We start from the raw sequence: 23,218 nt of genomic DNA on the forward strand, positions 1-23,218 counted from the left end.
TGGGTGTTGAATGTTTTATTTACGGAGCAGCCATTGGATTATATGTTTATTTACATAAGTACCATTGCGAAAAGAGCGGAATGATTATCGAGCACCTGCCTGTTTCCTTTTTGAAACGGATATTCCTTCGTAAAATGTTAGTTACATCCCTTATGGCGCGTGTCAATCACTCTCATCGAGATATGCCTTTCCCAACGAAGCCTAAACAGTTTTAATAAAAGCTAAAATGATATGACCAGATTTTCTCTTAATTTATTTTGCAAGCTTTTCTTCTTCTTTTTTTAAGTAAGCTGACTATATTATTTCATTCGAGGAAAGAGAAATTAAACAAATAAACAATTTGATATGTTCATCAATAACGGTAAAATAAACCGACAGAAGCCATTAAAACAAAATTGAAAAGTAAAAGCAATTCTCAAAACTTAAACAAAACTAAAATCATCTTTTTTCTCTATCAATCCGCAGTTTGAAAACATCTCTCTTTTATTCTTCAAATATAAAAAAAAATAACTACTTTAATTGATCAAGAAAAGAGAATTGTCACTGCCTTGAGAAGAGAATCGGAGTTCAAGAGTCGATAATATCTCCGATCTAGGGCCAAGTATCACTATTCGGGCAGATCCACCCATTATTGATCCAATGCCACAACATTTTCGACATCCACTGGGGCATCCTCCATCTAGTGTCACAGGGCTAGATATTTCGTCTCGCGATCCATGCGGCCTTAGGCGTTCCGTTCGTCCAAACTCGCCTAAGTCAGCCTTTACTCAAGTGAGGATTCCTTAAGAACTCCTCCAAGGCACCAATTTGTATAGCGGAAGCGATTTATGCCAAAAGAAGCAACAAAAGAACAACAGAAGAACAACAGAAAGATTGCACACAAGGTGTTTGAGTAAGTGCTCTCTATATTCTCTTATTCACAAAGAATAATGAAACAATGAATGGAGTGTGTACAAATGAAAGGGAGGCTCTCTATTTATAGTTGAGCTCCCCCAAAACCGACGATCAAGATACATTTACATCGACGTACGAGATTAACTATATCCCTTGATATTAGGGATTTACAAGATATGTCTTATCAAATCTAATCTAATATTTACAAGATATGATTCTATCAATCTTCTAAGATTAGTTACCAAAATAGCCTAAGTTGTCATATCTTCATTATCGGGCCAACCTGGCTTCAAATTGACAAGCTTTTCCAATAGATTACCAAATCGGGCCAGTTGTTGCGAGCCAAATGATCCCTATATACACAATAGACCTCCATATGATGCATTTGGTGCGATGGCTGGAGGCTTTAAACTGCGGCCCGTGACATTCTCCCCCGCCCATTCTTGCAACGCCCTCGTTGCAACTTTTGAATGGTACTGACTTGATTCGCCTTGGTCTCGTCTCGACGTCTTAGCTTTTCCCTTCCTTCGGGACTTTTGCCTCGGCTTACGTCGCTTCTTAACTCAAACCGTCTTACTCATTACATTTATTCTAGCCAACTGCCCAACTTGCTTCACTTCTTTTTCTTTGAATTCCGATGCACCACCCATCTCTCCCATAGGTGGAAGCCTTGTCGATGACTCGGCCAACTTCGACATTTCACTCAAATTGAGCCTCATTGGTCCCAGCTTCACTGTTTTCATCGTAACTTTTTCCCCTAAGTTCAATGACAAACTTACCTCTTCCTTGGGTGGAAGCCCCACCGATGACTCACCAAGCTCAGATGTTGCATTTTCTTTGACTACGGCTTACTTTGGACAGTTTCGTAACTCATAAGAACCACAACACAAGAAGCACTTCAATCGTTTCTTCTTACTCCTCTTTACCCTCTTGGCTTCGACTTTTCTCTTACTCAAACCAAGTTTCTTGGGCTCCTTGTCTGCTCTATCGTCCCTTTCGATGACAAACTTCCTCGGACACTTCCGCAACCTATGCGGACCATGACATCAGAAGCACTCCACTAACTTCTTCTTACTTTCGGCCTCCTTAGCTTCGACACCCCTTGCGCTCGAACTAAGTACCAAGGCCTTACCTATCGACTTTTCCTTAAGCTCAAATTTCTTCGAACATTTCTTCAACATGTGTGGACCATCGCAGAGAAAGCATTTCAACTTGTCTCTTTTCCTATTGGGTTTTTTCTTCCTAAATCGTAATTTTCCATTACCACCATCGCCGTCGATGCCATTGCTATCATTAACTTCATTGTGATCTTTTTTATGTACACCCATTTCCTCGAACTTCGAAGACTCAAGCTTGTCTTTTCCTAGACCAAGCTTGACCATGGATTCCGCTACCGTCATGGCTTTTGACAGCTTTTGGACACCTCTTTGTTCCACCTCATGTTTGACCCACAACTTCAATCCATTTTGAAAAACAAGCAATGCTTCTTTCTCGGTTACATCTGAAACTTAGAGCATGAGTTCCTTGAACTCTCAAACATACCCCTCTACTGTGCCCCATTGCATTATCCCCTACAACTTTTTCTGAGCTTCTTCCTCGACAAATTGTGAGTAAAACTGTCCCTTCAACTCACATTGGAACTCTTGCCACGTCCTAATCTCACATCGCCTTTTATCTGTGGTTCTACCTCGCTACCATAAAAGTGAAATATTAATAAGAAACACTGAAGTAGTGTTTATCTTAACCGCATCATCCACGATGCCTTTGGCACGGAAGTAAATTTTCATCCTCCACAAGAAATTATCCATATCACAAGCAGACATTGTCCCCACAAATTCTTTCGGCTTCAGGGTATCCTTGTTATTGAGTGCTGCACTTGACACACCTTCCCCCACGGCTATTCGACATAAGGCCAGCTCTACCTCGAGCTCTTCTATTCTTGTGCTCAAAGTCATCGTCGTGGCCATTGTTTCCTTCTTCAAAGCCATCACCATGGCCTCGAGAGCATCGTTCCTCTCTGATAGCTTATCCCTGTGTGAATTAAACAACTCGTTTACCTTATCCATGATGGAATTAAGAGACATCTTTATATAGCTTCCGGACTGCTCCTTCCAGTTGTCTATGCGATCCTCGACCCCATCGAGTATCTCTTTTACGTCCTCCATAGATCCCTCAAGTTTACGCACACGTTTCTCTACTACTGACAACATCTCCCTCAAAAACTTTCTAGCCCACCTTTGTTCGAACTCTTCTTTCAACATCCTAACGGTGCCTTCAAACCAATAACTCGGATACCACTTGTCACGGGGCTAGATCTTTTGTCTCGCGATCCATGTAGCTTAGGCAATCCGTTTGTCCAAACTCACCTAAGTTTGCCTTTACTCAAGTGAGGATTCCTTAAGAACTCCTCCAATGCATCAATTTGTATAGCGGAAGCGATTTATGCCAAAATAAGTAACAAAAGAACAACAGAAAGAACGCACACAAGGTGTTTGAGTAAGTGCTCACTATGTTCTCTTATTCACAAAGAATAATGAAACAATGAATGGAGTGTGTACAAATGAGGGGGAGGCTTTCTATTTATAGTTGAACTCCCCCAAAACCGATGATCAAGATACATTTACATCAACGGACGAGATTAACTATATCCCTTGATATTAGGGATTTACAAGATATAACTTATCAAATCTAATCTAAACTTTACAATATATGATTCTATCAATCTTCTAAGATTAGTTACCAAAATAGCCTAAGTTATCATATTTTCATTATCGGGCCAACCAGGCTTCAATCTGACAGGCTTTTCCAACAGGTTACCGAATTGGGCCAATTCTTGCGGGCTAAATAATCTCCATCTACACAATAGACCTTCATCGAATGCATTTTGTGCGATTGTCACGGGTTTTAAACTACGACCTGTGACACTAGTACATGGAACAAAAAAATGACTAGCCTAAACCAGTGAGCACATGTGCGGTGTTGTTAAGGCGACGTGGTACAAATTGAAAAGCTAATTTATTAAACTAATTATTTTTTGCCTTAATCTCCTTTACAATAACACTAACTATTGAGTTGTCATCCATAGAAAATTGAAGCTTCTTAATGATGAGTAAAGAATCCCTCTCAAAATTACATTCTTGAAACCCAAATCTACCCAAAAGATACCACTTGTTCATATGCACGAGCTTCTGCTATGAAAGAATTTGCTACATGATTGTTCAGGCGAGTACAAACTGCCATGATTAACCTTTCTTTTTTTCTAATTAATATCCCATAAACATATTTATATGTGTCCTTCAGAAATGCAGTATCAGAATTAACCTTCATAGATTCCCTCATAAGAGGCACCCATCGGTCTTCTCTCATCACTGTCATTGGTTTGCTAGGTGTATCTAAGGCATTGATCTCACCAATATATGCCTTGACAAAAGTAACAACCCCCTGTACACTATGTTGCATGCCTTCATGGTATGGATTGTTTCTATAAAACCACAATGACCACTAGGTGACAGTTAAAGACTTGCACTATGTAAAATTGTTTTGTAGGAACAACGAGGCTACCTAAAGCTTCCAGTTGTGTTCATCATAACGCAACAAATAAACCATTCCTAAAGCGTTAAGGACCTGCTTAATGAAGGAGCGATCCCTTGCCAAATGTTTCACAGATTTCGTGTCTACACGACAAACAGGACAAAGAGGTTGTGTAGTTAGCTTCCGAATCTGTAGGTTACACAAAGTAGGCAAATAGTTATTTTCCAAATTGTGATTTTGATCTTGGTAGGTATGCTTAGATTCCATAACAGGCTATAGAATATTTTCATTAGGCCAATTTGATCTACTGTTAAATCAGTCATAGGATCCGAACCCCCTGTAGTAAAGAGTTTATAACCATTCTTTACTATATAAGAACATGTATTATCCCTTAGCCAAACAATCACATCTTCTTGCACCGAATTAAAAAGTGGAATTCTCATAATGCGGTTTGCTTGATCTTCACCAAATAATGACAAAATCATATTCGATTTCTATGTATTAGTAATGGGATCTATAAGATCTGAAACCGTAGTAAAATTCACGCTAATATTCTAAACATTAACCCTTCATTGTCCAAGACCCATCAGCCAAGAGTAATTCCAAATATTGATTGCAAACAATTACTAACTCGCCATCCTAACCCTTGCTCTAGCAAGCCCCGTGCACTCAAGATGTTTTACCAAGTATACAAAGGGTATGCTCCTAACTGAGAACTCCTAAACTTACCATTTGGATAATATATTGCTTTCAATACACGAACAAGTAGGCAGGTAGGATTCGACAATATGCGCCACCCTTGCTTTGCTAAAATAGCAACATTAAATTTGGCTAAGTTGCAAAAGCCTAATTCATCCTTAGTCTTAGGTTGACAAAGCCTTTGCCACTAACACCAATGTATCCATTTGGTTGTTTTGTTGTTGCGCCACCAAAACTTACTAATTATGCACTCCAAATCCTAACATAATAAAATTGGTTACAAGAAACACTACATAGTAAAAATAGGAATAGCTTGTAATATCAATTTGATAAATACCTCTTTGCCTCCTATAGATAAGTACCGCATGCCCTACCCATTAAATTTTTTTTTTGAAATCGTTCTTTAAAACTAAAAAAAAACCTCATTCTTCCATCACCCGATCATAGTAGGGAGACCTAAGTATTTTTATTTTTGGATTATTAGAAATACGAACACTCAGCACATTTCCAACCCACTCCTTTAAATCGCTAGTCAAATTACTGCTAAAATAAATAAAAGACTTGTCGAAATTAACCCGCTGACCTGAAACCCCATCGTATTCATTAATTAACGACTTCATAGTAGTAGTGTTAAACTAAGCTTTATTTGATAATATTTTTTGATATAACAAATTAAAGTGTTTTTGGATAAAAGTTGAAGTAGAAAAAAATTGGCAAAATGATAAAATCAAGTTAAAATGGTCACAATTGAGTTAAACATTTTGAATAATGTTAAAATTGTTTTAAAACAAGTCAATATTACTACTTTTTAGCCAAGTACACGGATGAGTGGGGCTACCTCGAAAGTTACACGTCTTGGAACACGGGCGTGTGACATGGCCGTGTGACCCTACTCAATGAGTTACACGGGCTGAGACACGACCATGTGTCTTTAGTTCGAATGTTACATGGGCAAGGACAAGGGCAAAGACACGACCGCATGTCCTTATTTCGATTGTTACATGGCCTGAGACACGGACGTGTGTCTCAGCCATGTGAGACACATGGCCTGGCCACACGACCGTGTGCCCCCTGTATCAAAATTTTTGTAATTATTTCCTAAACTTTCCAAATGATTTCAAATTGGTCCTGATTTGTTTCTAAAGCATTTTTAGGGCCTCGAGGGCTCGATTTAGGGACAATGCGTGTATGAATGAATGGTTTAAGTTGTGTTTATGATATTGAATGAAATTAAATATAAATGTTTTGATTGCACGGTAATGCTCATAACCCTAATCCGTGACGAAAAGGGGTTAGAGGTGTTACATGAATATCTTATATGCATGCATTTCATCCTTTTTTACATGGAAAATGATTGGATAAAGAATTAACTTGTTTTAAATGAATTCATGAAGCTTTAATATTTTTCCAATAGTATCTCAATAATTTTGTGAATGCGATGTAAGTTTGAGTATGTTTTATGATGAAACTTTGCATGTTTTAAAAATATCATGTTTGAAGGTGTATTGGTGGTTGTTTGTAGTGTTTTAAACTTGATTTTTGAGTCCCATGTGTCAAAGTTTTGATACTAAGCTCACAAGTATCGATATAAATGATTCAGGCTTAAATTTTGGTCTAGAGGATCCTTGAAATGATACAAGGCCCTGTGGTATCGTAACAAGTGTAGTGAGAAAAATACTACAGTGTCAAGGAGTTGTATCGGTTCAACTCCCCACTTGTACCGATATCCCAGTGCCTAGTCTAGGTCACTGCACTATTTTAAGTTGTTTTGACCTTCTGAGGTCAATTTTGGGTTTCAAACACCTCCAATCACCTTTCAAACTACTTCTAAATTATTTCAAGTTGTTTCTAAAGTCTTTTAATTGCCTTAAACTTGTTTTAATGATCTTATAAAAATGTTTTAAAGTTTAAACTCTTAAATAATTTTATGATTCCTTGTTCGTAGGTGCTCTAGTAGCATCTTCCATCCATACCTGAAGTCGAGGTGGGTGAGGGCTATTACACTTCCCTTGTTTGACCTCAACAAGGTGGTAAAAGTACCATAACAATCACCATACTATACCCCAAATTGCATTTTGATTCCCTTACTGAAAAATGGATAAATTGATCCTTGTATATTAGATGAAGGAGCATGATACTCTCTTGGTTCAAATGGTGTTATTAAATGTTTATATTGGTGTTTTATATATAAGACATAATTACAAATCTAGCGTTCGACTTTTACACTTTTATTTAACTTGGCCTTATTCTTTTATTTGAGACAAATTGGCCCTAAACCATTATTACTTGATATGACATTATTTTTGTCTTATATGTCATATTAAAAATAATTTAAAATTATAAAAATTTCAACCGACCATAAATAAAAATTGTGAAAAAAAACTCTTCAAAAATAAAAAACAATAAATTTCAATGAAAAATATAAAATAATTAGAAAGACAAAACAAATTTAATTTTTTTAAAATAAAAAAATCCAAAAAAGAAGGAAATTATGCTTATTCAAATAGTTATGTTTAAAGAATCAAAAACTTTTACAGTCACTGTGCAGCAATATCAACTAAATCTATATGCTAAGGTTTTGTGTTGATCCCCCCGCCCCCCGCCATCTGCCACTCAACCTTGATATCTTTCTACAATGCGAACGTATAAGGTTAGATTTTTACTAAGAAGTTGCAGTCTATATTTCACATTAATTTTACGAAGCACGAATCTAACGGTCGAACTTAAAGCTAATAGGTATCTTTAACCAAGGAAAAATGACGGTTTTTTTGGTGTAGAGAGGAAGCATTCAAATAATTAAATAAGATATTTCGAAAGAAGGTGGAAAGGAAAACTAAAGCATATTCGATACCATTAAACGTAACAGTTGGATAGGTAGAGAAAGAAAATGTGGCTGACGATAAAGTTAAAAAGAAAATAAATTGAGAGAAATTTAGACAAAAAAATTTAGACTGAAAATTTTAAAGGGTCAAAAGTTTTTCACAATTATTCATAGTGGTTTAAAATAAGAATTACAAAATTAGCAATTAATAAGAATAATGAAATAAATTTTAATTATAATGACATTAATGATTAAAAACGGATGAAAAAATTTTCTATTGGTGATGGTTAATAGCAAAAAGGAATTCTTTTTAAGGAAAAGAAAAAAGAAAAAGAAAAGCATTCAAATAATAGGTGAAAAGATCAACAACAAAGTACAAATTGAACGAACTTCTGATTATTGACCTGATCATGGGTCAGGTTGTCTAGCTTGGGTCGAAGGTTCGCCCGAAAAATAGTAGGATTTAGATAAAAATATAAATTTGAAAAATGTGTCTGAATAAAAAATGAGGCCTGTTTTCTAAAAGGATCGAGCCTCGGGTAAAAGTTTTTTGGCTAGGGCCCGACCCGAATAAATTAATTATTTTTTAATAAAAATTATCTTGTTGTTCCTAGTGTTTTGGTGCTGTTATTTTTCTGCTGTTTTTGTAGTTATTTTTGCTATTGTTTTTGTTATTTGTACTGTTATTTTTGCTTCTGTTTTTGCTGTTTGGGTGTTGTTGTTATTTTTGTGCATTTTTAAATTGCTTCACTTTCTTTTTAATATTATTTAGATATTGTAGAACTTATGTTTTATTGTTAATTTTACTACTATTTTAATTGCAACTATCTTATTATAAAGAATTTTTAATGTATTTTCAATTTATTTGTTGTTTTAATATTTACTTTAATGTTTTTAAGTGTATTTGATATATTATATGTTTTAAAAATTGTTGTATATGTAATAAAATAATCTAAAATAATTCATATGGGTCGAGTCGGGTTGGGCTCGAGTTTGACTTCTATAATTCAGGTCGGACTTAGATAAAATTTTAAACTCATTTTTTGTGCCGTGCTTGGGCCTAAAAATGTTGAATTCCAGCCCAACCCGGCCCAGGCACGATCAGCTCTAGAAGATTGTATGGAATAAATAATTTCATACGTAATAAGCTAGGAACGAAAGATACCATGCAACACCATTTTTTTTTAAGGGAAATTAAAATCCTCTTAATTTTTCATATCTTTTCATAATAACTTGGCACATACAAAGTGATGAGAATTTTCAGAAGATGAAAAGAATGGGCAACGTGGTTTGAATAAAGAAAAAAGAAAGAAAGAATATTGAATATAAATCTCAAAAAAGAAGTTTCTCTAATTGGCTCTTCAAATCTTTTAAGACATACTGCACTCAGGAGGTAGACCTTGAGGAAATCTGTTAGCGTCATTGCAGTAGTTGTAGATCATGTAGTTCTTCTGCACCCATTGCAACCTTTGCTGCTTTGCGGAATCCATCTCTTGAGAGAACCATGCACTGTTTGTTGATGTAGCAGTCGATTTGCAGGAAGAGGCTCCATTGGACCACACACAGGCATCGGCATTGAAGTTCCTGTAAGAGGCAGTGAAAGGAGCTAGGGTCCAGTCAGTCTTAACCAGACCACCCCTTGTAGCCCAGTCATCAGCATTCCACAAGCTAGAGTAAATTCTCATCGGCTGATTTTTAGGAAATGGGACACCAATTGACTCCATGTTCTTGAACTCTCTAATGGGTGTACCGTCCACAGAGAATCTGGAACATAACAATATCAAATACTCCGTCAACCAATCAATTTGAAAACGAAAATAAAAAATAAAAAGCATAATATATAATCTGGCCCCTGAATTCATCCATTTGTACCTAGTTGATTCTTAAATTTTTTTGAACTTATTGGCTCTTAAACTTGTATTCCATCAATTAAGTTGATCCCTCTATACTAACAGCGTTAGTTTGTACTAACGTAACATTTTTAGTTAATTTGCTTTTACTAGATGGCAACTTCATGAACACTCACATGATACTTTGGGGGTTCCAGAGGATGGAATAAGTGTGGAAATCTGCAGTTGGGTCAAACCAGAGATAGAATTGTTGCTCTCTGTTACCCTTGCCTTGACTGAACACATTTGTGTGAAGAATGTAAGGATCACCACTTAGATTTCCAAGGAACTCGAAATCAATTTCATCCCATGTTGATCCTTTCGAAGATAGCTGCAAATCCAGACAGTGAAGATAAGTATACTGTACACATACTATAAGCCACAGCCGTCTATTATGACCTGATGAAAAAGAGTAGTGGAATAACTTACATAGTAGGCAGTGACAGTGCCAGCAGAGTTTCCAGGGACAAGCTTGAGCTGCATATCAATCTTGCCGAAGAGATACTCATTCTTAGACTGGAAACCAGAACCAGAAGATTTATCGAGGGAGAGAGTGAGGACCTCTCCATTGTTGACAATCTTACCACGCCCGTCTCCCCATGTGATGTCAAAATCATTGTTAAAGTTGCTCGCTGATGCTGCCATAAGACAGCCAACCATAAGAGGCAGAAGCAAGGTAAACTTGAAACTCGAAAAACTGATCATTTTGTATTTTGATAATTTTGCAGAGCAGAGATAAAACAGAGAATTTATGTGATTGATAGGAATGGTAGAGCTGGGCATTTTATAGTAAAGAAAAAATGGCAGAGGAAGAGACCAAGGAAGCTGCTCTGTTCCCTTCAGCTTGGTTGTAGACAGTTGTTGGTGTACGGATCATATTCAAAAAATAGCTAGCTGTAAAACCACAGTCTAATGAAATCCCGCGGCTTTAATGGAAAAGTGAAGTGTTTGAGGATAATGGCTGCCGAGTTGCTGTCGCCAGGTTAGCTACTGCCAGTACGACAAGACTGCGCAACACCGCCTTCTCAACTAACCAAAAATATCCAAAATCTTACTTATCGTAAAGGGATCCAACATAATGATGATTTGTATTTTTAACTCATCTCTGCATGTTAAATTTAGATTTAAATTATTTATATATTTTTTCATAAAGAGATTTCATTCCTAATTAACAAAATAAATTTAAAAGTTTTGGGAGATGGACTTCCTCGAATTATTCCTTTTACTATTAAATGGATAAATTTAATAAGTTCAAATTAAAACAGAGTTAACATTTATTATTTTTAAAAATTATTTTTGTTTAACTTAAATAATATATTTAAAGTTTTTATTTGAAATTAAATTATAATTATAAATGTCAACTCTATTACAATTTTTCATGTATAATTTTAAGATTTATCCCACAATAAAATAACTCAATTATTATACAAAATAAACAAAAGACCTATATGAAAAAAAGAATCAGGTGGTATTCCTATTTTCTAATTTCATATTATCACAGTATGATGAAAAGTTATCCATGGAATTTAATTAGTTGGAATATGATAGGTAAAAATTAGTTTATTTTTCTTGGAATGTTACTTTCCATAAACATTTTTATTTGTGCTTAAAATTAAGATTCCAAATGAATGTATTTCTTCTTTTATAAATATCTTTTAGAATATATTTTCATCTATATCAAATTTTAATATCAAGATATTTTCAAGTCATATACACAATATATGAATCCACTTGAATTTATATTTACAATGTAATGAATACAAATTTGCAAAATTTACATCTTCACAATCGTGAATTAATACACAAGTTATTTTTCAATTGATTCATATAACAGATCCAACTGAAATGTGAGAAAATCATACCTTGTGGATTGATCTAAATATTTGTTAATGATAAAGATTATTTTAAAATATTATTAAATATTTAATTCGAATATTTGTTAATAATAAAATTATTAAAAATAAAATACATTAATATTTGTGGAAAGTGTTGAGTGCACCAAACATGATAATATAACTTTCCCAAGATTTTAATTAATACTTTCTAATGTATACCAAACATTGTAAAGTAAGTTTCTTGACAATGACATTCTCGAAATTATATTCCAAGAAATCACATTTCATTAGAATCATAACATGGGAAAGCACCAAACTCCCCTAATAGTATAGTAGTATTATACCTATTATCAATAAAAAATTTATAGAGTTGGGTAAGTTTTAAATATAAATATTACGGTGTTGGTATAAAAGAATATTAGAGTTTGGTCCTTCAATTTTGTCTATTGATTGCTTAATTAAAGTATAGAGACTAAATTATAAAAGTTTTATCGCTACAATTTTTAAATAGCTAAAGGCTCCAAATTGTAAATAAATCATTTTGTTTCATCGATTAATGGAGAATAATGTTAATATCCACTAATTTTAATTAATTGTGATTAAGGTTAATTAATTAAGGTTAATATAAAAAGCCTAAGTTAGTGGATTTTACTCATCTTGTAACAGTTCGTTTTTCAGTGGTGTTGAAAACGGTGATTTCGGAACCACAAATCCGGCAAGTAAATAATATTTACGAGTCAAATAGTATTATAATAAATTTTAATTTGATAATTTTTGTTAATTGAATGAATATTTAAGAACAAGTGGTTTGTTCCTAAAGTCAAATGATTTTGAAAAACGAGGTATTGGGATCTTGTTTCTATAATCGATCCCGTAAATATTTATATTAAATATTTACGAGCAATTATATAAGTATATTGAAGTTTTGTCTGAAAATTTTAATGTTTAAATAGTTAATTAAGAAAAAAGATTAAATCGTAAAAATTATTAAAATTAATCGCTATTAGTTTATTCATGCTTAATAGTCATAAAATCACAGTTGGAAGGTCTTATGTTACAATTAGACCATATTAAAATAGATTGGACGGTTAGTGGGTTGTTTCTAAGTATTCTATATGTTGAAGATTTATTTAATTAAAAGAAAAATATTTTATGACAAAAAATAAAATAAACAAAAGTAAAAATCCATTTTAACTTCATCATCTTCTTCATTTTCTGAAGAAACACAGAAATCACCGTTGTCTGTAACCCAAAGCTTTGGCCTTAACAAGTTTCTTTTGCATGGTAACTATTTCTTATCCGTTTTACTATTTTTTATATTTTTAGATCGTTGTACCTTAATTTAGTTAATTTAGGGACTAATTATAAAACTATTAAATATGTTAAATTATGCCATTGATGAATTGGTGATGTTTTGAAATTTTATGATAGATTTATAAACTTGATAGTTAAATCGGTCAATTTTATAAAGTGATTTTAGTTAAATTTTAAGTTAAATGACTAAATTGCTAAAATAGTAAAGTTATATAAAATTCTTGTAAAAATATGATGAATATGGGTTGGTTGGGAATTACAGAATATTCGGTAGGCCTTGTTTGGATTAATTTATGATTGAATTGAAAGTTTCGAGTTTAGAGATTAAACTGAATAAAAAGTAAAAGTTTAAGATAAAAGTGTAAAATGACGATTGGTAATCTTGGGAAAGAAACAAGGTTATCAAGTAGTCATTGTCGAGGTGTCAGTAGTTATGGTATTTTGGTAAGTTCGTAAATTGGTTTAACTAATTAGTTTTTTTTTGTGTGATTTAATAATTATTTATATATGTTGTGGTTGAGTTCATTTGTTTGATAAGTGATAAGTGATTAATTGGATTAATTGATATATAGTAGTTAATCAAATTATTTGAATTACCATGGTAGCTAAGTTATTGATTATGATCATAAATGGAAACTATATGGATATGTTCTTGTAATGGTACGAAATGAAGAACGTTAAACAAATTGTATTGGATATTGGCTCACATGAACTTTGTGAATGCTTAGGATACAAATGACATGTCATTAGGGTTATTACAATTCGGATGCTAGTCTTGGATGTCCTACCGATGGCTGGGGTCCTGCATTTGTTGCGAATTCTCCACAGCTTGTATGAGTAGCATCGTGTAGCTTAACATCCCGACCTACAGCTCGTGTGAGCAGGTGACCGCCTCCGGACGTACTAATGTCCAGAGTGTGAATACTGCAGCAAAATACATATATAGAAGTGAGGCGGCATTTGCAAGTATATGGGTCAAGCTGTAATATAGTTACAACGGAGTAGGTGAGTACTCTGAGGATCGTACTGAAAGGAAGCTAGTACTAGATCAATTTCAACCTAAGCACCAAAAGATCTAATTAATACTTGAAATAAGTTATATTACGCAAATATAAATAAAAGGAATTTTTAGGATTTTATAATAATAAAAAAATAACAAATAAATAAGTGACGAGAAATTGAAAAGTGAAATTAATCAAATCTAATTATGGGTGATTAGCTCGCTTCGACAATCTTCATCAATTGTTGCTTCGAGTTCCTCGTCAATATCCTAACAAGATCTTCCAATACGTCCACCAGAATAACGAGTCAACTACTTATCTCCTAACCTCACAGTCCAAACCAATTTGGGGTGAAGGTGTTCATGAATAGGCCATACAAATTTTGTGCTAATTCCCACATTGATGACTTCTACGGTTGTCAAGCCTAGGGTTTAAGGTCTTCTTTTCCCAAACAGCTAATCTGTTGAGTAACCCTACAAAATAGTTAATAGATCATACCTCCACTCGCTAATCCCCCATAGAAGGATTAGTTCCTCACGGCTTTCATAAACAATATAGAATTGATATAAAATATGAACATGATAATTGAATAAAAAATATAGGGTTTAAGAAAAAGCCTGATTTGTATTATGAATGAAAGTGAACCCACAATGTTTAATTGTATCCACAAATCAGATCTCCCGAAATAAAATAAAGAACAAACTGAAAATAAATCTAAAACCTAAGAAAAGAGAAAAAAATAAGCTAAAATTAAAAGAGAGGTTTTAAGCCAAGTAATTCATGTCCATAACATGTGACAAAAGAGCCTATTTATAGATTTGAGGTAGTCTTCATCCTTAAACCTAGGTTAGCTGACGTCCCCAAGCTTTAAGTTGGATTTTGTAGACCAAAATACCCTTGACTCGTATTCATTCTCATCCAAAATCGATGTCACAACTCATCAGGACCAGTGTCGCGACATAGAAGTCAGTATACTCTACTTATGGATGTCTTTGGGAGTATGTCGTGACACCCTTAGGCTGTGTCACAGCATCGAAGGAAATCTCAGAATTTCTCCATTATGCTCCCTATGTTGCTACATCGAACCCTCCGTGTTGCGACATCGAAACCTCTGTGTTGCGACATACTAACCAGTATTGGTTTAACACACCTTCTAATGGTCTCCTTCATACTTACAAAGTTTATTAGTGCACCTTTAGGCCTCAATCGGCCCTTATGGTCAATAAAAGATTCAATTTGCACATTTTATTGAATTTAATTAAAAATATTAAAACATAGTTAAAACCTAATGACAATACTTGTTTTCAAGCTCCTAAAGTGTGAAAATTAGTTTAATATACTACTCCGAAGTATGGCAGATCAGAAGGCCCATTTCACAGCTCGTGTAAGCATTTTCAGAAACAATTACAGTTACAGTAATAGGCACACTTTCTGTGAACATTCTTCTCGTGTATCTGATGCTATTTCATTTGGTTCATGGGATGTTAAATGTATAAAATGAAACGGGATATACGAAATGGTTATATGGAATTAGACATTGAATTGAGAAATTTATATGAAGTATTGAAATGAAATGTGATATATAGAATGATTATGTGTATATATATGTAAATGAAATAGTAAAATGAAATGTTTAGATGAAATGGATATCTGAAATAGTTATGTAAAATGATTACATGAAATGGTTATATGAAAATATATATGTATGAATTGGGACATTGGATATGGATATTTGAAATGAAATGTGAGTTATTAAATGAACATGTGATGGTTGGTTTATGTACCAAATGTGTTTTTATGTATATGTTTGATAGCATGATAAAGTTATATGTTTTATATACGAACTCACTAACCTTATAAGACTTGTGATGTGTATAGGTAATTAATGAACTCATGACCATGATATTGAATTATCTTGTAAAATGTTTAAAATTACATCATTTACGGTAATTTAAAGTTTAAGTTTATTACGAACTTACTAAGTTTTACATAAGCTTACCCCGTGTTGGTTTTTCTTCCTTGTAGACTGTCGGACTCGAGCTGTCCATTGGATTGCTTTTTGAGATCACACTATCTAACAACTTAGTAACTAATTGTTCATTTTGGTCCGGTTATAAGTGACATGTAAATAAGGTTTTGGTATATATATATTATAAGCATTGTGGATATGTTTTGTATCAATTGAAGTATGAGATGTGTTTATTAATGTGAATCTTAAATTTTTTTTTGGTTGATTATGGTGTGTGATGGCATTAGTATGTTTATATAAGTGTTTTTGACCATTTGCTATATGCCTTATGAAAGTGGTTTGATGTTTTGTTCATTGAATATGAGTGAAATAGATGTATAGATATGCTTGATTGGTTTATAAGTTAAGAAATGTGTATATTGAATGTGAATTTTTATTAGTGTTTGATTTGTGGTGCCAATATGGGCATATTGGTTAGGCACATAGGTTGTATGATTTTGGTATGTTTTTGGCATGTGTTTTGAATAGATGAATAGGGTTGGATATGATTTGGTTTGGTACTTAAGAAATGGTGTATGAAATTACTTGTTTTGGAAGTCATTTCGAGTGCACACGACCTAAGACACGGGCGGTCACACGATTGTGTGCCACACACGGCTACCTTACACAGTCGTATGTCTTATTATTTTTTAGTGTAGGTTTTTCCACACGGCATCAAGTTGTTACACAGCCTGGCAACACAGTCAAGTGTCCCTACATCTGAGTTGTACACGGTCTAGCCATACGACCATGTTTCTAAGCCGCACGGCCGTGTGACCTATGTTTTTAGTTTTTTTCCATTTCTATTTTGTTTTAGATTAGTCATTGTTTGTTTCCAAACTGTTTCTAAGGTCCCATGGGCTCGATTTAAGGTTGTTTTTGTATGAATGCTATGATTAATTATTAGACATTCATTTATGATATTTAAATTAATTTTTGAATTTTTTAAATATTATCGGATTTGTTAATCATCGTATTATCATGTAACCATATTCTAATGACGGAGATGTGTTAAGGGTGTTACATTTAGTGGTATCATAGCTACGGTTTAGTCGATTCTAGGATTGAACATAGCATGTATTGAGTCTAGAAATACATGCCACTTTATAACCTGTGATAATGTGATGACTCCCAATTAGTTTGACTTGTTCCCTTATAGATCAAATATGTCAGCTGAATCCAATAGAGCATATTTCGATGAAGTACGGAGTTATGTTCCAACCATCGATCAAAAGGTTGCTCTTAATGTGCCGAAATTCAAGAGTCTGGAGAAGAGGTTCATAATACATTTATTAATAATGAATGATATGTTTAACGCGAATATGAGAGTCAATCACGTGGCTTAAAGACCACCATCCCCTCGTCCTCAAAGCCTAATATGACAGAATATTCATAAGCTTTCTATTGATAAATTCTAATTATATGGAGTCGAAGAGTTTCGCGGTAATGTGGGTGATGATCCAGCCAGAGCTGAGTACTGGTTAGACAACATACAGAGGGTTCTGGATGAAATATTGTGTTCTTCTGAAGATTATCTGAGGTGTGCCATGTCATTGTTAAAAGAAGAGGCTTCTCACTAGTAGTTGACTTTAACTACTGTGGTATCGAAAGAACATGTTAACTGGGATTTCTTCCGAATTGAATTCAGAAAGAAATATGTTAGAAAACAATATTTAGACAAGAAGAAAAAAGAATTTCTTGAGTTGGAGCTAGGAAACAGATTAGTTGTAGGATACGAGCAAAAGTTTGTTTAGCTCAATAAATATGCTTATAAGATGGTGCCGATTGAAAATGAATTGTGCATTCGTTTCGAAGATGGATTGAATGATGAGATCAAAATGCTTGTAGGTGCAATGAAATTTCATGACTTCGTGGTTTTATTTGATCGAGCTCAGAAAATGGAATAAGTTTGTAATCACAAGAAACAGAGCAAGACGAGAGTTTGAGACTTCAATAAAAAAATGTATTCAAAACATTTTTTGCTTCCCCACCAAAGAAAAAGAAGGAATCTAACAATAGTTTTCTAGTACTATCAGGATTTTGTGGTAAAGATAAATCGAAATAAAGTAATGTAAGACCATCGACGACTTCAGTAGCTAGTGTTGGTAGTGCTCAGAATGTGATTAGATTTGAATGTGATCATTATGGTCAGAATAATTCTGAAATATATAGATTGAAAAACGAGTCATGTTTCGTTTGTGAATCTCCTGATCATTTCAAGAAAAATCGTCCAAATCGAGCTGAGTTGAACAGAAGTTAGAATGTAAAACTTGTTACTTCTATTAGAGACAAATGACCAGAAATTTGAGGCACAACTAGAGTTATAGAAGCGAAAAAAAAAGACATAGCGGTTCGATCTGAAGCTTGAGTTCTCGCTAGATTTTATGTGATCCGAGCGCACGTGGAGGCCTCAGCTCTTGATGTCATTGCTAGTACCTTTTCTACCTTTGATGTTACAGTATATGCATTAATTGACTCTGGGTTGAAACACATTTATATATGCACTAAGTTAGTAGCAGAAAAGATTTTACCAATTGTGTCACCAGAATATGTTGTTAAAGTAATGAACCCTTTAGGCTAAAGTGTCATAGTTGATTTGGTCTACAAACAGTGTTCACTGAGAATTCAGGGTTATCACTTTCCTGCTTATTTGATGTTACTGCCTTTTTTAATAAATTTGACATTATATTGGGAACGAATTAGCTTATTATTCATGGTGTAGTAGTGAATTGTCGTTAGAACGAATTGATTTGAGATGTCATAACAGAGAATTGATCTCTATTGAATCTGCTAAGACTGATTATGTTTCAAATATGATTTCAACGATATCCGCACAAAAATTGATCCAAAAAGGCTATAATGCATTTTTAACTCATATTTTTTTTATTTTAAAGTATATGAAATGAAAGTTGAGTAGTTACAGACAATTTGCAAGTTTACAGATATTTTTCCTGAGAAATTGTCGAGTTTACTGTCAAAATGAGAAGTCAAGTTTACTATAGAATTAGTGTTTAGTACTACTCTGATTTTTATTACTCTATACAGGATGGTTTTAACCAAATTAAAAGAATTAAAATCTCAGTTGCAAGAATTAATTGACAGAGGTTTTATCTGGTCGAGTGTATCACCTTAGGATGCACCTGTACTGTTTGTGAAAAAGAAAGACGAGTCGATGAGATTGTGCATAGATTTTTTGGCAGTTTAATAAAGTTACAATAAAGAACAAATATTTGTTGCCTCGTATTGATGATTTATTCAATCAGCTGTAAGATGCCACAGTGTTTTCAAAGATTGATATCATATTTGGTTACTATCAGTTGCAAGTTAAAGATATTGATATGCCGAAAACAATATTCAAAATTTGTTACGAATACTACAAGCTTCTAGTTATGTTTTTCAGATTGACTAATGCTTCTGCAACATTAATGGATCTGATGAATCGGGTTTTTCAATTACATCTCGACAGGTTCATTATGGTTCGTATGGGAAAATTTTGATTTGGAAAAATTGAAGAGTTTCTGGGAACACAGTAATTGAAACTATTACCAGGTAAGAAATTTCGAGGACGAAATTTTCTAAAGGGGGAGAGTTGTAACAACCCATTTTTCAGTGATATTAGAAATGATGGTTTCAATGCCACAAATCCAATGAGTGAGTCCGTAAATATTACTATTTAATATTTATTAGTCAAATATAGTATTATAATAAATTTTAGTTTGATATTTTTTGTTAATTGAATGAATATTTGAGTACAAGTGGTTTGCCCTTAAAGTCAAGTGGTTTTGAAAAACGAGGTATTAGGACATGGTTTCTAGAAATTGAACCCATAAGTATTTTTATTAAATATTTATGGAGCGATTATATTGAAGTTTGGTCTAGAAATTTTAACGTTTAAATAGTTAATTAAGCAAAAGGACTAAATTATAAAAGTTATAAAAGTTAATCACTATTAGTTTATTCATGCTTAATAGCCATAAAATCATGGTTGGAAGGCCTTATGTTGCAATTAGACCATATTAAAATAGCTTGGACGGTTAGTGGATTGTTTATAAGTATTTTATATGTTAGAAGATTTATTTAATTAAAAGAGAAACATAGTTTATAATAAAAAATAAAATAAACAAAAGTAAAAGCCATTTTAACTTCATCATCTTCTTCATTTTTTTTGAAGAACACCGAAGTCACCATTATTTTGAAACCAAAACGTTGGCCTTGACAAATTTATTTTGCATGGTAACTATTTCTTATCCATTTTTAGTAATTTCTATGCTTTTGAGATCGTTGTAGCTTAATCTAGCTAACTAAGTGGCTAATTCGTAAAGTTGTTAAATGTTTTGAACTATGTCATTGATGAATTGGTGATTTTTTTGAATTTTTATGATAGATTTATAAGCTTGATAGTTAAATAGGACAATTTTGTAAACTGATTTTAATTAAATTTTAAGTTAAAGGACTAAATTGCTAAAATAGTAAAGTTATATGAAATTCTTGTTAAAATATGATGAATATGGGATGTTTGGGAATTATAGAAAATTCGCTGGCCTTGTTTGGATTAATTTATGATTGAATTGAAAGTTTCGAGTTTAGAGATTAAATTGAATAAAAAGTAAAAATTTAAGGTAAAGGTGTAAAATGGCGATTAAGAGTCAAATATATTAGTTTCAGTATTTTATGATATTTGTATTGGTTAGTTGAATAAAATTATTATATTTAGATCAAGAAACAAGTCATTCGATTTGTAATTGCGGGAAAGAAAAAAAGGTCATCAAATAATCATCTCGAGGTGTCGATAGCTATGGTATTTTGGCAAGTCGTAAATTGGTTTAACTAATTAGTAGTTTTCTTGTGATTTAATAATTATCTATATATGTTGTGATTGGGTTTATTTGTTTGATAAGTGATAAGTGATTAATTGGATTAATTGATATATAGTAGTTAATGAAGTGATTTGAATTACCATGGTAGCTAAGTTAATGATTATGATCGTAAATGGAAACTATATGGATACGTTCTTGTAATGGTACGATATGAAGAAAGTTTAACAAATTGTATTGGATATTGGCCTACATGAACCTTGTAAATGCTTAGGATACAAATGACATGTCATTAGGGTTATTACAATTCGAGTGTTGGCCTTGGATGTCCTACCGATGGCTGAGGTCCTGCATTTGTTGCAGATTCTTCATAGGTCATGTGAGCAGCATCGTGTATTAACATCCTGACCCACAGCTCGTGTGAGCATTTACAGATACAACTACAGTTGCAGTCATACTTTGTGTGAGCATTGTTTCCACGTATCCAATGTTATTTCATTTGGTTCATGGGGTGTTAAATGTATAAAATGAAAAGGAATATACGAAACGGTTATATGGAATTAGACATTGAATGGAGAAATTTATATGAATTATTGAAATGAAATGTGATATACAGAATGATTATGTGTATATATATGTAAATGAAATAGTAAAATGAAATGTTTAGATGAAACGGATATACGAAATAGTTATATAAAATGATTACATGAATTGGTTATGTGAATTGGTTATATGAAAATATATGTATGAATTGATACATTGGATATGGATATTTGAAATGAAATATGAGTTATTAAATGAACATGTGATGGTTGGTTTATGTACCCAATCTGTTTTGTATGTATATGTTTGATAGCATGATAAAGTTATATGTTTTATATATGAACTCACTAACCTTATGAGACTTCTGATGTGTATAGGTAATTAATGAACTCATGACCATGGTATTGAATTATCTTGTAAAATGTTTAAAATTACATTCTTTTACGGTAAGTTAAAGTTAAAGTTTATTATGAACTTACTAAGCTTTACTTAAGCTTACCTCGTGTTGGTTTTTCTTCCTTGTAGATCGTCGAACTCGAGCTGTCGATTGGATTGCTTTTGGAGATCACACTATCTAACAACTTATTTGGTAACTAATTGTTCATTTTGGTCCAGTTATGAGTGGCATGTAAATAGGGTTTTGGTATATATATATATATATATATATATATATATAAGCATTATAGATATGTTTTGTGTTAATTAAAGTATGAGATGTGTTTATTGATGTGAATCTTAATTTTTTTTTTGGTTGATTGCGGTGTGTGATGGAATTGGCATGTTTATATAAGTGTTTTTGACCATTTTCTATATGCCTTATGAAAGTGGTTTGATGTTTGTGTAACAGCCCGATTTTGGGCCTAGTCGGAACAATGGTTTCGAGACCACAAATCCGACGAGGAAAAATTTATTTTTATTATATTTTTATGGTCTACACTTTCACAAAATGATTTTGTGAAAATTTTGTTCAAAAAATTTTGACGTTTGGGCACTCAATTTAGCCAAAAGGACTAAATTGTAAAAAGTGCAAAAGTTGAGTTCTACATGTTAGAAGTGTCCAATTGTTATGAAATTCTTAATTGGAGGTCCTTAAATGGTAATTAGACCATTGGTTACATTGTGGACAAAAATGGACATGAGATAAGTGAAATAGGAAATTTTTAAGTTAGGGGCATTTTGGTAATTTGGTAATTTGGTAATTAAAATGTATTAAAAAGACAAAATAGGCCAAAAATCATCATCTTCAACCCCATGGTCGAATTTCACAAGGGGAAACCATGGCTAGGGCTTTTCAAGCTTCCAAGCTCGATTGTAAGTCCGTTCTAACCTCGTTTTTAATGATTTTTACGTTTTTGAAATCCTCGTAGCTCGATTTGCCTATTTTTACTATTATTTTGAGCTATGGTTTATGTTTAAAAATTTACCCATGGATGATATGCATGTATTTTGATGTTTTATAGAAGAATATGAATGTTTGGAGTGTGATAAGCGACTTGAAATAAGTGATTTTCGATAAAAATACCTAAAAGGGTTAATTTGTAAAAGTTATGAAATATGTCATAAGTGTATAAATAAATGAAAATTGTGGATTTCTATAATCATATAATGGTTCAGTTAGGCCTAAAATGCAAAAAAAATGAATAAAAAAATTTTACGAGCCTAGGGCAAAATCGTAATTTTGTGAAACTTTAGGGGTAAAAATGTATTTTTACCAAAGTGTGATTTTAGGATTAGATTGAATAATGTGAGTGTTAAATAAGTTAAATGTGTTATTATAAATCAAGAAAGATGAGAAATTGACCTTGAAAGCATGATGGTAAGTTTGTGTGTGAATAATACATTGTTTTAATTTTATTTAATATATTGTTG

General features: G+C 33.0%; 1 protein-coding gene across 1 annotated transcript; it reads right to left on the reverse strand.

The window, feature by feature from the left end:
* Positions 1–9,208: 9,208 nt before the first annotated feature.
* Positions 9,209–10,625, reverse strand: LOC105787929 (xyloglucan endotransglucosylase/hydrolase protein 22). The gene is made up of 3 exons (XM_012614531.2): positions 10,264–10,625; positions 9,972–10,165; positions 9,209–9,709 (listed from the first exon to the last, which is right to left on the reverse strand). Exons 1-3 carry the CDS (start codon positions 10,615–10,617, stop codon positions 9,316–9,318), a joined length of 942 nt encoding a protein of 313 aa, XP_012469985.2. The 5' UTR covers positions 10,618–10,625; the 3' UTR covers positions 9,209–9,315.
* Positions 10,626–23,218: the final 12,593 nt, after the last annotated feature.

This window comes from Gossypium raimondii, chromosome 2, assembly GCF_025698545.1.
Source record: "Gossypium raimondii isolate GPD5lz chromosome 2, ASM2569854v1, whole genome shotgun sequence".
Taxonomy (NCBI): domain Eukaryota; kingdom Viridiplantae; phylum Streptophyta; class Magnoliopsida; order Malvales; family Malvaceae; genus Gossypium; species Gossypium raimondii.